Source organism: Corythoichthys intestinalis, chromosome 2 (assembly GCF_030265065.1).
Source record: "Corythoichthys intestinalis isolate RoL2023-P3 chromosome 2, ASM3026506v1, whole genome shotgun sequence".
NCBI lineage: Eukaryota > Metazoa > Chordata > Actinopteri > Syngnathiformes > Syngnathidae > Corythoichthys > Corythoichthys intestinalis.
The window spans coordinates 46,580,323-46,598,409 of record NC_080396.1 but is presented as its reverse complement, the minus strand read 5'-3'; the positions used below and the strand labels follow the sequence as shown (position 1 = coordinate 46,598,409).

The window sequence follows — 18,087 nt, the reverse complement described above, 5'->3', positions numbered from 1 at the left end:
ATTCATGTTATAAATATGAAAAAAGATAAAAACTTGGCCTTAAAGGCATCACAGGTTAAAAAAAATCCAAATGATGCAATTGTATCAGTGTGTATGGATGGCTTTTTTATTCAAAGCCTCTTTAAGTAAAAATTTTCCAGCTATACGACAGTAATTGATTTGCATACAGACATGTACATGATCTTTTCACGTGATGAAATGCCACCCACCCTGACGCATAATAGAGAAGCTGCCAGATGGACATTGTCCCAGCGGCGCCGTGCACTATTGATGGCACATAGGTCTTTGTGCTCAAACAGTTAAATGGTTAACTCTTGTCCGACTGCCCCCCCCTCAAAATAAATAGATAAATAAATAATGTACACACACAGAAGTTTAATGATAATCAGCTGACCTCCCATTTAAACATTTGGTTGAACATTCAATCACATGGAGTCAATGCACATGAGATGACATGCATATTAATAGATGGATGTAAACATGACATAGATCTTAGTTGCAGAAGGTGTCTCACTCCCCGTGCTAGCATACAGATGTGTGCCAAATGGCCTTAAAAGATTTATTCTCTGTGTACAATATGTATTGTATCTTGTACAGGGTACAAAATACAATACTTATTGGTTAAGTATTTTAAATTCTGTTATTAGAAACACATAACAAAACTGTAAACGAAGCTTAGTCGCGTGCTTTAAGCAGAAAAAAAAATGATACAAATAGAGAATTTAGCAGTTTTGCAATTCGTACTTACATAAATGCCTGTTATCTGCACCTTTGGTATAACTATTATTCAAATGTAATACTTGTGTGGTGAACAAATTGCACAAATCAGTTTTACGATTATATTTCAAAATTTACTTCATTTGACCTGAGTAGCAAAACAGATAATTTTTTGGGGCAATCTATGCATTTTGAGGGGAAGAAAAGCCAGACTGCGATGATCATTAAAGCTTCGGTATCTGACACACATCGATATTAGTCGGCAATTATTTGACTAGCGTAGAAGATAGCATTGTGCAAAGTAACCCCAAATCCCTGCTTTCCATCACCATGATGATTAGAAGTGAGACAACATGGGAGGTGACCCTCTTCCCTCCCACTTTCAACAAGAGCATCACTTTGCACCCACCTTCTTCCCACTCTCCTCCGAGCACATCTGCCCAAGGAAGTCCTCTCCAATCCTTCTTCTCCCACAGGTGGGTAGGAGGCAACCACTTGTGGAGTAGGGGTGATGAGCAGTGGGGATGGGGGAGTGGGGTGGGGGGCCACAGACAGAGAGAAAGGGAGAGAGACTGGCTGAGAGAGCAAGGGAGAGTTTAAATGAAACAAAAGAAGGAATGAGTCAAGTCCAGTGTGAAGAAGGCGCGCGTGGAACAACCAGTCCCACCAAGGCCAAGCACAGCGGCTGCGTCCCGCGTGGCCAGGGCCATCCGCCTCTGTCACATAGTGTGCCCCTGCACAGGGGGTGCACGGGGTGGTGGGGGTCGCTGGGGTGTTTAGTGTGGTGTGTGGCTAAGGGTGGGTGGCATGTGTGGTGGTGGGTGGGAGGGCGGAGTGAGTGCAGGCATGTGTGCGCCCAGTAGCGTTGATATTGTTTCAATTAATACCACAGTTCAGTTGTCACCAGTTTGAGAAGCTTTACGGCCATCATATTGTTTTAACGTGGAGTACAATTTCTGCTATCTATATGTCTGCATGTGTCTCAAATTTGCTTTTGTTCTTGACCTGAGAATCTAGTGTAGGGATAGACTGTGTAAGGTGTGCTATAACCACCGCTAATGAACTCCTAGAGCACGCGTTCACTCAAACCCATGAAAAGCCTTTGGGCTGCACTTGAACTCAGCATCAATAAACCGTGCAGTAAGGATGACCTTGAAAATGATTGACCTTTACCTCTCAGCAACCTGAAACCAAAATTTTGTTACAAACAAATCCTTTCATGCATGAATTGTGGTTTTTTTAATTCTTTTTTTTTTTTTTTTTTTTTTAATTACATTCATATAGGATGGGGATTTACAGCTTGTGGCTCAGGGACAATATTTTAAGCCCCCATAAAAAAAAAACAAAAAAACAATTGTGATATTAGTGTTGCCCGTACATATTTTGCACTGAGCAATACAAAAGTGTATAAATAATTTTTTTTTAAAAATGAATGAACGAATTGACTGATTCATTTTGGAGGGAAAATGTGTCGCTAAATAGCAATAGATAATAGTAAAAAAGAATGCAAATTAAAAAAATAATAATAATAATAAATAAATTTAAAAAGCCAATAGAAATAAAACAAAAATATAATTCAAAATACAACAAAATTATTTTTTTAAATTATAAATTGTAATGAATTAAAACAAAAAGTAAGAAATCGAAAAAAGAAGTATAAAGACATACATTCAAATACAGTGGTAAATACATAGAATTCCCAGAGCAAAACACACACTGGCCCCACTTACAGTGGTATGAAAAAGTATCTAAACCTTTTGGAATTTCTCACATTTCTGCATAAAATCACCATCGAATGTGATCTGATCTTTGTCAAAATCACACAGATGTAAAAGCAGTGTCTGCTTTAACTAAAACCACTCAGACATTTATAGGTTTTCATATTTTAATGAGGATAGCATGCAAACAATAACAGAAGGGGGGGGAATAAGTAAGTGAACCCTCTGCCTAAGGAGAATTAAAGAGCAATTGAAACCAATTTTTACCAAACAATTTAAGCCAGGTGTGTGCCCAATCACTGTTGAGTGTTTTAAAGCTGCCCTGCTCAGTATAAAATACACAGCTGGTAAGAATTGTCTTGATGAGAAGCATTGTTTAATGTGCATCATGGCTCGGTCAAAAGAGCAGTCTGAAGACCTGCGATCAAGGATTGTTGATTTGTATAAAGCTGGGAAAGGATACAAAACCATCTCTAAAAGTCTGGATGTTCATCAATCGACAGTCAGAGAAGTTGTCTACAAATGAAGAGAGTTTGGCACTGTTGCTTCTTTCCCAAGGAGTGGCCGACCACCAAAGACAAATTATTAAATGTGATAGTTCACATACTTATCTTTCCTCCTTCTGTCATTGTTTGCATGCTATCCTCATATAATATGAAAACCTATAAATGTTTGGGTGTTTTTAGTTAAAGTAGACACTGTTTTTTCATCTGTGTGATTTTGACAAAGATCAGATCACATTTGATGGTGATTTTATGCAGAAATGTAAGAAATTCCAAAAGGTTCAGATACCTTTTCATACAACTATAAGTGTGGCCAGTGTGTGTTTTGCTCTGGAAATTCTATGCATTTATTTATTTATTGTATTGCTTGAAAAACCTCTTGTGACCACATATGGCTTAACTCTGCTATTGACGGAAATAGACGTCCAATCCATTTCAACTGGGAGGGGCTTTAGGCGCTCATTCAATGCTTTCAATTTTCCTGTTATAAGAATAGGATGATTACACGTACTGCAAAGCCCGAGATGACAAATGATGATGGCCTCACATCAGTCTTAATGATTCTGGAGACGAAAGTAAAAAAAAAAGTGTGACTTTTGCGGCAACCTTTGTAAAATATCACGACGATTTAGTCATGCTGTGTTTCAGGCCACTTCTTGCTCTAGCCTTATGACCCTGTCCACGTTATCACTAACCTTTTTTAAACTCCTATAGATATCGATCACCCCATTCAAGTAATGGCTCCAAAATTGATGAAAATTAATGCCAATTTTGAATTTGCGTTTGAGGTGAATGTTTTATTTTTGTCCACTTGGGGTTGCTAGTGTCAGGTTTGTCACTAAAGTGTGTGTGTCTGTCAATGTGTGTGGCTTTAAAAGACAGAGGCTGAAATGTCACCAAAATTGCAACTTTGCGGTTCTGCGCACGCGCATAACATTAAAAATGGCCGCAAATGCACCAATTTCAAATTAAACACTACAAACTTTCTTTAAATAAAGGAATATTTACTTAAGTTTGATCATGGAAGGACATGTAGAAAAGTTCTCCTCAGACACATCCTACCATGTTAGCTGCACACAACAACTGCACCACGCTCTCTCACTGTTAATGACTTCGCCGTGTCTTTAAGCACTAATTTGCGCTATTTTCGTGTTGCACATGTATGTTTATGATGTAACTAATTTATTTAGCACCTTTGGATAACATTAAGAGTCCAGCTGAATGTAAAAGAGGGCTTTTTTACTGCCACAAAAGCTTTGGGAGTAAAATTTTATAAGGGAGCAAATTTTGACAAAACACTGTTATGGATGGTGGGAAAACTGTCCCTTATACCAAGTGCTTGTTCACTTGCTTGGCTGCAAAACAGTGATTTAGGGCTACTTAATGTTGTTTTCTGGTTTGACATAAATGATAAATTACATATTTTGCACCTCTTTTGTACTTCCCTGTCAGAATTTAAATTTCATTGTCCTCAAAGGAATGTGCCTTCTTTTGGAGTAGCAAATAGGCAGCTGACTCTGGACTCCGTGAAGCGTGTTGCGCCATGTGCTTGTGTAAAGAGTGCTTGGTCTTGACTGTGGAGATGTCTTCACTCTCTTCACTGCACTGCAAAATACAACAACAACAAACATGAGTTTGTTCCTCAGGAATTTGCACTTGGGGTGGACACGCTTTTGTCTAAAGGTGTGACTCAGAAAACATATACATATTGTGACAGTGGACTTCTTAAGATGAATACTCGGTAGACACTGCTTTCTTAATGCAAGATGCCTGGTGACTTAAAACAATAATTTTTATGATGATGTGCACACAGAACACAACAATGTTCAGATGGTGAAAATCTGGAGCTCTTTGTGGCCCTAAGAACAATTAGTGGTTTAGGTTAATAAAGTAAATACATTTTTAAATAAATACATGATTTAGGAAATGTCTGCTTGAGCTTAGCAAAAAAAAAAACACATTTATTAAGGTAAGGTTTCCTTTATAAATTTATTTACATCATCTAGGTGCCATTGAATTATACAGAGCAGTTGCAATACAACAGTGATCATACATTCAACTTAAAAAACTAAAAACTTCTAAAGGATTTTATACGTAAAATTTTCTCAGTGAAGTACATGTTGTTCTTTACATGGCATCTCATTTTGAAGCTGTTATGTCATTGTGACATTTACATAATTATATTGAAAAAGTATTGGCTGTTTGAATTTTTGAAACCCGAACTTTTAAACCAAGTGTCTAACAGCTACACTTCAATATACTTCTAAATTCAAAATAAATTATTCTGATGGGTTTTTTTTGGGGGGGACATGAGCGAAAATACACACTATTGTTTTTGTTTATTTATTTTTAGAATTGAGAATTGAATTCAGTTTATGAGTAATATTATCACCCCTGAATCATGAATGGTTTTCATGCGATTACCTTTCAGAGTTAAAATGAAGATTTACCCGTATAAGAGGGATGCTGCACTGCGACCAGTCAGTTCTACCTGCCCTTTTTCGATCGGAAGAAAACTGAGAAATGAATTCCTTGTGTGTTTCATAATGTTGTTGACAAGCTCTGTCATGGTCTTGAGAGCACATTTGGAGGTTCCTGGTCTTGTCTTTGTCTTGAACAGGGCCATGTCCTCCAAGGGTGTAGGTTTGCATAGGACGGTAGGGACATAACACTACCAACTTTTCAGGATGCTCAAATTGTCCCCACCAGCTTTTAGGCAACCTTATTTGTATATAATAAAGATACACGATAATATCGGTGGCCGATAATTATCGGCCGATAATGGCAATTATGACGTCACACAGATAATCCAGATAATAAAAAATTCAACCGATAATGTAATCCGATAATTATATACTTGATTTAGCCTCCAAATGTGCACAACCGAAGAATTCAGCACGCCGCCTCCTCAACCCCTCCCCTCTCTGAAGCCCCTGAGGGAGGAGGGGTTGAAGAGGCGGAGTTGAATATTATGGCGGCTGTTACTAAAAAAACGACGCTCTCGCCATTTGCGAAACATGTACCGCAGAAGTTCCAAGAGGCCGAAAGAAAGCGTCCTCATTCAAAATCACTAACCCAGCATCCATTTAAAACTGCATCACAAAGATTTTTGGAACGAATGCCAGGCTGTTGCTGCTAGCGGGAATGCTAAAGCTATTGTAAACACTAAGTTAAACTAGGGGCTTGTGACGATTCAGAGTCGGGTTGTTTGGGAAAGCAGCCCAAGGCGGGTGGTAAACTCGCATCTAAGGCTAAACACCGGCACGACTGGAGACCGATAGTCGGCAAGTAGCCGTCTTCCGACGGAGCCCGCCGCTCTGGCCGGTCCGGCAGGCCGGCTTCAGGACCTCCGGCGAACACCCCGGTTTCTCGAGCGTTCCCTCACGGCGTGTGAGCAGAGCCAGGCCCCGAATACACCGCGGCAAACCGGCCGGTGCGGGCGGATTATCCGGTACGAACGTAGCCGCCGCCGAGACGAGACACGATTTTTTTTTTTTAACCGAAATGACCCGAGAGCCAAAGCCCTGGATAAAAAAATAATGCAGTTTATACGACCACCATTCTTCATGAAAAACATGCCAATCCCATTTTCACCACTACATTTGGAAAAGTGATGTCCAGTAAGCAAGCTTATCATGACGGCACAGTGTTTAGATGATAATTTAAACATGGAGAAAACGAAGTCAGCCCGTCAATAATACATTCAGTATGTAAAATGACGAGCGGTTAGATGACTTTGTAATGCCGCCTTTATTTTCGGCTTAACAAAACTCAGGCACAAAACAACACGCACGGAGATGCGAGCTCCAACTGCATCCAAATAGTACTGCCGTTTATCAGTTTAGCTGCTGTAAAGCGAATGTCGCGACTCGTGAGTGCCGCAAATGTAAACAAAGCGCTGCAGAATGGGTACATGACATCTCGCTCTTTTGAGTTAATCATTTTCACAGTGTGCAACAAAGTATATAACATTAGCAATCACTTTTCAAATTAATTTAACTTATTTGTCTGCTCAATTACAGTCACCATAGATAATCTAAACTTATTGGCACTTATTAACACTTATTAATTTAAATATGCACATTCCTGTTGTAATGAAATAACAATAATATTCTGTAGCCACAAATATTCAAAATCTTTTCTTCTTCCAAGTCTTTTTTAGGATTAAGTATAATAATGTATTGCTTAAAATAAGACTGTTGAGATTATTTTCAGCTAGCTATTTTTCTTCCAAGAAATCTGAGAGAAATACACATGAAGTGCTGGCAGATAATTTCACTTAATTCCAATAGATTTACACTTAAAACTGACTAGTTTTAAGGAAGTGTGTTTTGCAGTGTATTAATGTTATGTTAGGAATGGCTTACTTTTAAAGGCATTTTTGTGCAACTTAGGTATTTACTCTGTAAGTAATTGTTGCCAAAAGTTTACCATTAAACAATGTCAGACAATGTCATTATTTAGATGTTGGAATTGACGACTTGTTCATATTTTATGTTGAAGAAAAAAAAAAAACAATACATTATATTTTTGCACAGTAATATTTTCTTTTATTTAAAATTTTACAAAAATCTTTTAATGGAATTATCGGCTTGACATTATCGGTTATCGGTAGGAATGAGGAGGAAATTATCGGTTATCGGTATCGGTTGAAAAATGTATTATCGTGCATCACTAGTATATAATGCAATGAGTTCTGTAATATAAGCAATTTTGTTTGATTTTGTCTTCCCACATGCTGTAAGGATATAATTGACGCCACTATTATTAAGTGAAAAATTTTCATTATGTTAAGACTTACATTTACCTCTTTTCACTTGCTGAATGTGCCGGTCCATTTTTCCCTTCAAATGCACGTTTGATTGGCTGATGACTTGCATTTATTTAAAATGTATTTATTTATTTTCTACATTACTTATTTTAAAATATTTTTATTTGCAGCCTACAGAGACATTTTTTTTCTGATAATCATACATTAATCATAGTCGAGGTAAAAAGTATGTTAATATAATTTATGTTCAAATATTGCAATTTAAATTTGCTAATAAAATCCAGACATTTATTCTGGAAATTTTCAGGCTGTTTTAGTAGTTTTTTTGAAAACAAAGTTTTGAATCGAACAGTGTATTACCTGACCAATACACATGACAGTTAGTATGAATCAATACAGAATTATATTGCATTGATCATTTGGCAATCAACTAATTAGGTTCATATTCGTGAGAAATGTAGCCCGGACCCCCGTTCACCCAATCTGTTTGGTCTTATTAATGTCCTGTCCCCAGCAAAAAGTATACATGCAGATTATGCTGTTATACCGTCCCGACCAATGTTGAGACCAAACCTACGTCCTAGATGTCCTCGTTCAACCGTCAACCAGCAATTCTACGGAAAAATATTGGCCTTTCGTCAGTAGTTTGTTAGTTTCTTTTTCACAACGTTTGCTACAAGCCCTCCTAGTCAAATGGATGGGACACCTATCGCCGTCAATTGTATGGGGGTAGATTTCTGTCTTTATTATTCAATCAATAAAAAAAAAAAAAAGTTGCTACAATCAAAAAAAAGTTGAATTCCAGCTAATGAATTAACACTTTAAAAAATACATTTTAAAAACCTCATCCTTTTATTACAGTTCCTCTCCGTGAGGCCATTGGCTTGCATCCTCTGATTTTTCTGAAAGGCAGAAAAAAACACCCTGGAACGACTCCCATACAGCAGAGGGCGGAAAGAAGCAGAAAATCAGTAAACGGAAGACAGTAGCTTAGCATTTCCGGTTTTGTTCGTTGCGTTGCTTCACGCCGAGCCCTTTCAAAGATACAATAAGTGCATTGATAAAGTTGTTGAAAAATATCGCGCAATGGCCCTTGAATCGCGCGTTACACAGGAAGAAATCAAGAAGGAAACTGAGAAGCCAATTGACAGAGAAAAGGTATGTATTGCAACACATGGGTGTCACAGTTTAGCTTTTAGCACAAAGCTAAAATAATGTGGTATGCTACGGTAACAGAGTTAGTTTTTTTCTCCACCAATCCTATTTCCTATTTTTGAGAAGGGTTTAGTCATTATTGTTATGTTTACTATTTATTTATTCTGTGAAATTTCAAAACGTGTTTACCCTCCAAAACCGTACCAATATGAATGGAGTATTTTTTTTTATTTTTTTAAAGACGTACTCCATGTAGCCCTACCACAACAAAACACACACAAAAAATGCTTAGTAGGGTCATCAGAATGTTGTCTGATGAATAATTCAAATCAGGATAATAATTCAGGAAGTATGATCATCATGACTGTAGCATTATTCAGCTTTTAACATTAGCACTGCGCTTAGATATAGGTTATAAATGCATTTGAGATTAATTTTGCCCCCCAAAAAGCACTTTGTATCTTAAATCAAAGATATAGGTTAATGCTAGAGGTGGGAATCTTTGGGCACCTAACGATTCGATTAAGATTCAGAGGCTACGATTCGATTATAAATCGATTATTGATGACCCCCCCCCCCCCCCCCCCGCTATTAGCTGCTTTTAATGTTTTGTACAATAGTTACAAAAACTGTAAAAAAGAAAAGAAAAAAAAAAGCCTTGCAGGCTTAAATAAACGACCATTTCAGTATCAAGTTAACAGTTAAAAACCATAAATAATATACTCAAATCCCCATTCTGTATTAGCAGCTTTAAACTACATTCTATTAATTTAATGTTGTGAATCAACTGTTAAAGTTGTTAAAATTGCTCCCGTTATTCCATAATTTCCCTTTTGTCTACTTTTTTTTTTTACTAAGTTTTAAAACTATTTTAAAGATAGATTCAAGTCAATATTTTACCGATTTAGGAGTATTTTAGCTAAAAAGTTAATTAGGTTCGCTTGGAATGTTCGGTACAACAGCCTTGCAGGGAAGTCTACTGCTTTAAGATGGCAGCCCTTTACTAACACCGGCATCTAGCTTTCTGTCCACGTGCTGCTATCGCCACCGAGTCGGTTGTGCATCTAGTCCTATATAAATATGATATCTACCGTAACATTACGTGGACGTATTTTGTTGCAGCTGTCGGCAGCAGGCAGGTATGTTGTGTTTTTATCTTGCGGCATGAGTTGAGCTAGAGCCGTGTGTTGAGCATTGGCATTACCTGGGCTGGGTAATGACAAGCATGATGTCTAGCTACTCTCGCTCCGTTCCTCATTGTGTCGCGAAGACCGCACGGCGCGCTGAGTGTTTTACTTCCACTTTACTTGACATATTTCAATAATCGGAATTTGGATGTTTGTGAATCGTTCTCGAATCTTCCACGGCCGAATCGCAAATAATCTAAGAATCGGAAATTTCGCACACCTCTAGTTAATGCAAATGTTTAGAATTAAAAAAGCTAAGGTGACTAAACTGTACTTGATGTTAGGATGTCCTATTGGGCGTCTATTGCCGTCAACGTCAATATAACATGACCTTTCAATGCTAGCCTTCCCTGTTGAAATAGGCTTGGTGTCTATAATTCTCAGTGGTCGTGAAAGAGGTAAGGGCTACAAGCAACAAATCTATCTAGAAGTGTGTGTGAATATACATGTACGTATGTGTGTGTTTATTAGAGGTGCACGATAATTGTCGGACCGATAATAGGAATTATGACATCATCCCAATAAATCCGATAACATTACTTATCGGCCTGATAATATATAATATTTTTGGCACGGTGTCGGTGGATTGGGATGTGTGCGTTTGTTTCCACTCCTGTTTTGCCTATATGCAAAGTTTTATTACAGTTTTAGAGGCCAAATTTTTCCATCACTGAGTGATAAACCTTACTATGGCAATTAGCGGTGCAACAGTTTGCGGTACAAAGCCGAACCGTACGGTTTGCCCTGTACGGTTCAATACGCCTTTATGAACCGCGCCTTTTCGGTTTTGCAATTAATGCATTCCGAACGCTTGTGGAATGAATTGATCGAGCTCTGTGTGCCTGTGTGTGACGTGAAGCACCGCTGTGGAGAAATTCCCGCCCCGCAAGTAAATGTCGGATCGCTGTCAAGCACCTGTGTAAAAGAAGCCGAGTAACGCCCTCTCTTGCTTACGAGCGAAGTGAAAGTGAAAGAAGAAAGAAAACAGATAGCTATGGCGAGCGGAGGAGTGGAGAAACCGAAGTTTGAGGAAGCACCGGCTTCTTTCAAATCTGCGGTGTGGCAACATTTTGGTTTCCCCGTGGACTAAAATGCGGAGGGAGAGAAAATATTGGAAAAAAAAAATGCAAGCATTGCTCAGCGCTTGTTCCCCATGCTAATGGCAACACTTTTATAACATGACTCCGGCACCTCAGCTGGCATCACCCACAGATATCACTTTCTCAGGGTAGGATGACACCAGTGAAAACACACGGCGGGCTTTGTTAATTTATTTGCAACGCTTGACCCGCGTTACATTGTTCCCTCACGGACATATTTCTCCAACAACGTAATCCCCGACATTTATGAAATGTCACGCAAAGCCATCGAACATGATTTCGCTAAAGCACATAGTTTCGCCCTGACCACTGATAGTTGGAAGTTGGACGTCCCGTGCTACAGAGTGCCACTACCTAACTGTGACGGTCCACTATAATTCATACGTGTCAAGTTGTACGGTCTCGTCGTAATTTGTACATGTGAGTAAGCCTGTCGCAATATGCAATAATTCCATTTATTGCGCGATATATAAAAATGAAGGCGGTAATTTTTCCGCTGCGATTTATCGCCTCGCGTGCACACATGTGCACGCGTGCGGCAGACGTGCTGTTAAAAGTTCGTTACCAACTGCGCAAAATGCATCTTCGTTCCAGGTCCGGCAAAAACTAGTGCCGGAGCCAATCGTTCCCATTATATCCCATTGTTCAACGTATACCGGCCGCGTCAGTGCTCCGGAGTGACTGTGGACCATCTATGGCTCGCCGATGTTGTTGACGTTTGGGCGCTCCCGTGAGGAGTGACCTTTCACGCGGGGCAGCTATTTTTCGGCACAACGCTGGATATTTACAACGAAGTCCGCCAAAACATTGTTACCGACTTGGCTGCTACGAATAACCTCACTTTGACAACGAACAGCTGAATGAAATTAAGAGCGCTGTGCTTCAATCTCGTCCTGTTTATGAAAGCCGTCATATGCTGGTGTTGTGTAGTAATGAGCAGACGTGACTTCAGCGGCGCATGCTAACTTTTTTAATGCGCGGTTGCGCGCACACACTAGATATCATGAAATGGCAAACTAGATGTGCTACCTCCCATGCCACTGGCTACGTGAGCCCAGAGTGATTATGGGACATGTAGTCCATATACTACATCGATGAATTCTAAACTGTCATTTGTCACATGAGGTTAAGAAGACCAAATCAATCCATACCATTGACTATAGATAATGTTGCAAATATTGTTAATTCAGTACGTGACACAGATGGATTCGGACCATAAATAGGATGTCTTGCTCATGTAGTAAACCTAGCTGCTAAGAGAGCTGTAGCAATCAGCGGTGTGCCCTGCCTCACTTTACAAACAGTAAAGATTGTTCTCAGCACTTTTATACAAATTTTTTTCATATCATTAAGAAGTAAGCACGTAAATATTATGCACTAAAATGCATGTTTATATGATGGCAATTTAATTTTTGCTCGTTAGCAAAAAAAAAAAACAACAAAAAAATGAAACAAAAAATACAATTGTTTTTTTTTTTTTTTTTTTTTTTTTTTACAGAGCATTAAATGTATTGAATCGGATCGAAAATCGTGTCCCCTGTATCAAAATTCGTACCGAACCATGACTTAACTGTATCGTTGCATCCCTATGGAACACCATTGCAGAAGCTATGACGGGAAAAGTTTTCATTTTCCTAAATGCTTAAGTTATTAAGTGCAATTTTTGTTAAAAAACACATTTTATTTATTCTGTGCGGTATCAATATTGTTTTTTACTTAAGAGGCAGGGTCTATTGTTTTTAGTTGTGATTTCTTAAAAAGTATATTTGAATTTAAGAGTAAATATTTATTGTGTTTAAATGGGTGTACTTGATCTATTAATATATACTGTATTCGCACTGTGTTATTGTAAATTGGTTAAAAAAAATTGGGGGGGCGCAATAATATCGCATATCGCAATAATTTATGAGAATAATTATCCCACACTAAAATTTGTTATCGCGACAGGCCTACATGTGAGCACTCATTTTTAAATGTGTACGCCGTACGTTACGTTCAAAATCTGCACGTTTTTCGTGCGTTATGGTTTTTTTTTTTCCATCCGTTCAGATTTGGTCACCGTTCCTGCAACGAGACAGTGTTCGTTAATACAACGCAAGAAAAGTCAAGAGGCACGGAGAGGGAAGAGTGTTTGTTGAGACGCTGTAGCAAATGCGATGCTAGGCTAGGTGGCTCCAATATTTCCTGACTTAGCCGACAGCATACAATCTGCGCCTAGATATCTCATGCATATAGAACTACATGTGAAATACAGACTCCGTAGCGTTAGTAAACAGCCGCCATTTTAGAGCAGTAAACTTCTCAGAAAGGCTCTGTTGTAGTAAACCTTAGGAGCGAACCTAAGCAACTTTTTATCTAAAATACTCCTAAATCGGCAAAATCTTGACTTGAGTCTATCTTTAAAGGATGAAACAGTTTTAAAATTTTCACATGTTGAAAATAGACAGAAGGGAACTAATGCAAAAACGGGAGGAATTGTATCAACTTTAACGGTTGATTCACAACATTAAATGACCTCCAAACATCGCAAAGGTTACTATGTTTTTGGGTTTGTTTTTTTTTTTTAATGAAAAAATAAAAATAAAAACATGGAAGGTATTACCTGTTACTTTGCCAAGTAACTTTTTTACCACTGTGTGTGTATTTCAGTAGTCAGTCACTACACTAGCCAAAGAGCTAAGAAGCTAAGAGGCATTTTAACAGTCGAACATGATTACATTTTAAGTGTTCATTTCATTTTTTAAAAGCAAAATAAAGGCAGTTAAAAAAAAAAAAAAAAAAAAATGCAAACCGAAACCGAACCCAAACCGTGATCCCAAAACCGAGGTTCAAACCGAACCGTGGGCTAACTGAACCGTTGCACCCCTAATGGCAATTAGCAAATGTTTGCATTTTACAGTGTTATGTTTACTAGTTCTCGAGAGGCCTTTTGGTTATTGATAGGCTTGCTGTCCTATAATTGCCAGGTTAAGAAAGACCTGGTCCGCAAAAGCCTCCTCTCCTGTTACACCAAATGTTTTATCTCCTGACAAAGCACAATACCTGTTGGGTTTATGTTTTAGTTCAGTGCTCATTTTTCAGGGGAACACATTGTCAATGATATTGACTGATTGATTGTGATTGATTCAAATGATATTTATTTGAAAAAATAAATATGGGCACTTTATTTGAAGTCAAAACTTGTCTTTTTTTTTTTTTTTGTTCATTATAATAATGTTCATGTGAACATGAACATTCTGGTGAGGTCAAAGGCAAATCTATTTTGAATCCACCACTAGTATTTTTGACCTACAGGTGTTCAAAAACTCAGGTTAATACAGGTTTAAAAATTCTATATATATATTATTGGTTATCGTATCGGTATCGGCGTTGAGGAGCAGGAAGTTATCAATATCGGTATCCATTTCAAAAAATGGATATCGTGCACCCCTAGTGCATATCTACATAAATAGACACACACACACCTCATATTTAGACTTGTGAAACAACAACAAAAATGTTCAGCAACAGCAAAAAAGTCAAGAAAATCGCAACCAAAATATCTCATTTTATCACATTGGATGACCAACTTTATTATTTAGATAAGTTTATGTAAATCAAAATTCCCACCTCCTTGATATATTTCTGATTAGGATACTCAAAACCAGAGGACCTGGACTCGCATACAAAAACGTGTCCAAATCTGTATTTGTTTTACGTGCAAGGTTTGAATATCTATTTAGTGACTATTCAGCATGATGCATAGCACGTCCGCCTTACAGTTCTGAAATCAAGTGTTAAATCCCGGGCTCCGACCTTCCTATGTGAAGCCTGTTCTTCCCGTGCTTGCGTGGATTTTCTCCAGGTAGTACGGTGTCCCCAAAACATGCATGGTAAGCTGATTAAACACGAAATTGTGCCTAGGTGCAAGTGTGTGTGACTGGTTGTTCCTCTCCTTGTGACCTGTGATTGGCTGGGAACGAATTTAGGATGTAGCCCACCTACTGCCCATTATTAACTGGGATAGGCTTTAGCACCCCCGCAACTCTTGTGAATGCGCTTACCAAAGTAACAACAAAACTAGCGTTATCAGCAATGGTTACGAAGGGTTTTTGGCCATATCACTACAAGAACAAGCTTACACATTATAGTTTAATGTTGTACCCCCAAACTTCTCTGTTTCAGACCTGTCCTCTTCTCCTGCGAGTTTTTACCACAAACAATGGGCGGCACCATCGACAAGAAGAATTTGCCCGTGGCAATGTTCCCTCCAGTGAACTGCAGATATACACATGGTAAGACCACAATGAGATCACTGCGAGCTAGGAGGAAATGTATGTCAATTATATTTTTAAAAAATCATTGCATTTTGCATCATATTGGTCACCAAGTCCCTTAACTTGGTTTGTTATCAGCCAGACCAGGCCCTGCAACCCATATGCATTTACAAGGTTTCCACGGATTTTTGACAAGACTTAAAGGCCTTGAATTCATTACTTTAAAAATAAAGCCTTCATTGGCATTAAAATGTCTTAAACACAATTTCAAAAGACTTAAAATGTGAACCACTAAGTATAATTAATTATTCAATGTTTATTCATGGTAAATACGAATACATGTGTGATTTCTGGTAGCGATATGGCGTTGATCTCATTAGTTCTTGTGACATTTCACGCAAGCGTAACTAAACAATGGCACAAAACACTGAAATTCAGCAAGATTCTTGACGATGCAGGTCTTTTGCAAGAACTCTTTACTTTGTACTAAGAATAAAACTGATAAATGAAGTGTTGTCACTTCCTCATTCTCTTAGTTGTTGATGTGGCTCAGCTTCCTGGTCATGCTGTTGGGCATGACTTTTAGCAACGATTGGACCACACTTCTTGACTTCCTATGGGTTTTTTTTCTATTCTTTCAATTTAGTTGTTTTTTTTTGTCTAGTTGGTCTTAAATTTACTTTCAAACAACATTAAAAGGTACTGAAATTACCTTGCCCTTTAGCTGTAAAAATCCTGTAACAAAGTAGCAGATACTACAGGAAAAATTGAGGATGGTGACTCCAAGGGGACACAAATAATTTCAAGATGCACCTCAATTGTACATTTTAAAGCCATGTAACAATGCATCCTCCACCACGATAGCGTCTTATGTATTTAACTACTGTCTTTAATGTGTACGACCGCTCCAGGATGGACGCTACTCTGCGAGAGCTGACCAGCCTCGTGAAGGAGGTGTATCCAGAGGCCAGGAAAAAAGGAACTCATTTTAGTTTTGCCATAGTCTATCCTGACCTTCGAGGGAAAGTGTATCGGTTAGTGGCAAAAGAGCGCTTTGTACGTCGATTTGTGTTTGCTTTGTTTACAGTATTGATTTTTTTTTTCCTGTTTCTGCTTCCTCCTTTAGTTTTAAAGACATTGGCAATACAGTGTCGGGAAAGAAGTGTGCTGACGACTCCATGACACTGCAGTCTCAGCGCTTCCAGATTGGAGACTACCTGGACATAGCCATCACACCACCCAATAGGGCCCAACCCCCTGGTCCGCGTATGAGGCCTTTTTGAGTGAATGCATTCTTACAGTTTTGCCCAAATGTTGAATTTTTCTTTTTTCTTTTAAAGTTTTTTTTTTGGTCTGATGCTGTACAATATGAAGTCAAATAAATGTGGTACCCCACCTTTTGAATGTATTTTGTTCTTCAAACAGTGTGCTGTAGCTGCCATAGGAGTGCACCCGATTACATCGAAAATCAAACGCACTATACTGTTCTTCTGTGAATTTTAGTTGTCATGAGACTAAATGTAGGTCTAGTAAAAACGTCACACCAAAACATCAAATATCACTTCAGAACCCTCTAAAATGCCTCCCTCCTCCCATGTTCCTACTATATAGTCAACCTGCTTAGCAATCAAAAGAGCTATTTCTCTTTCAATTTGCAACCCTGTGATACCAAATTAAAATTCTATTTAAATGCAATCAACTATAAATAGCATTTAACCCTTTTGGGGACAGTGGTCATTTATTCATCCATTAGCCTAACATTTACTGCCAGCCTAGGTAAGTATGTTGTGGTAGGGAGTAAAGACTGAAATTGCTATTGAAAACACGTCAATTCATGTCCAGTCCATTTCAACTGGAGGGGCTGGAAGCCATAATTCCATCGCTTCTATTGACGTCAATGCCAACCATACCATTAAGCTATATGAGGTCACAAGTGATGCATAAAACAATACAAAAATATAAAATTCCCAGAGCAACATACACATGGCTCACACTTACTTGAATTTATCTCTATTTCTTCTAGTTCCATTTGTAATTTTGTTTCATACAGAATTACATTGTCATTACTCATGGCTTCAGAAAACACTCAGGTGACTTGAAGTTCTGCTCTCAGACTCCCAATTTGGCCAAATTTCAAAATTGTCTTCTATGCATGGGTGATATATCATTGGAAACCTTAAAATCTCAATTTTGGGGGGGAAGGGAAAATTTGAACAGGAGGGCATTTAAAAAAAAAATTGAACAACAAAACCCTAACGGGAGGTGAGAGCATAATTAAATACGGCATGATTTTAACGAGATATTATCGCATACTTACCTCTTTTCGATCCAAAAAGTCCATGTAGCATGTATCTCCGAGTGTCAAGAAACAGGTGTGAATGGCCACAGCTGGATTTGGGGGGGATTTTATGGGTGAAACACGGTAATATAACAAGTGTCGCGATGCAGAAATCACCGACATCAAGGAGTGGTTGAGGTTGTAATATATTTACCCTTTTAAATATATATATATATATTTTTTTTTTTTTTCTTCTTTTTTTGGATCGATTATCATCTATAATATCGGGGAAAATGCGACAGTAACAAAAAAAAGTATAACTAAGCGATAGTTATGAGGTAGGTATCCGTGACTTATTTACAGACACTAATTTTTTCATTGTGATGTAATGTGTTTAAAATA

The 18,087-nt window shown here is 38.3% G+C and overlaps 1 protein-coding gene across 1 annotated transcript; it reads left to right on the top strand.

The window, feature by feature from the left end:
* The first annotated feature begins 8,660 nt into the window (after window positions 1–8,660).
* Window positions 8,661–16,813, top strand: sap18 (Sin3A-associated protein). Its single transcript, XM_057858443.1, has 4 exons — window positions 8,661–8,867; window positions 15,316–15,425; window positions 16,319–16,441; window positions 16,534–16,813. The coding sequence occupies exons 1-4, from the start codon at window positions 8,796–8,798 to the stop codon at window positions 16,688–16,690; spliced, it is 462 nt and encodes a 153-aa protein (XP_057714426.1). The 5' UTR covers window positions 8,661–8,795; the 3' UTR covers window positions 16,691–16,813.
* The last annotated feature ends 1,274 nt before the right edge of the window (window positions 16,814–18,087 follow it).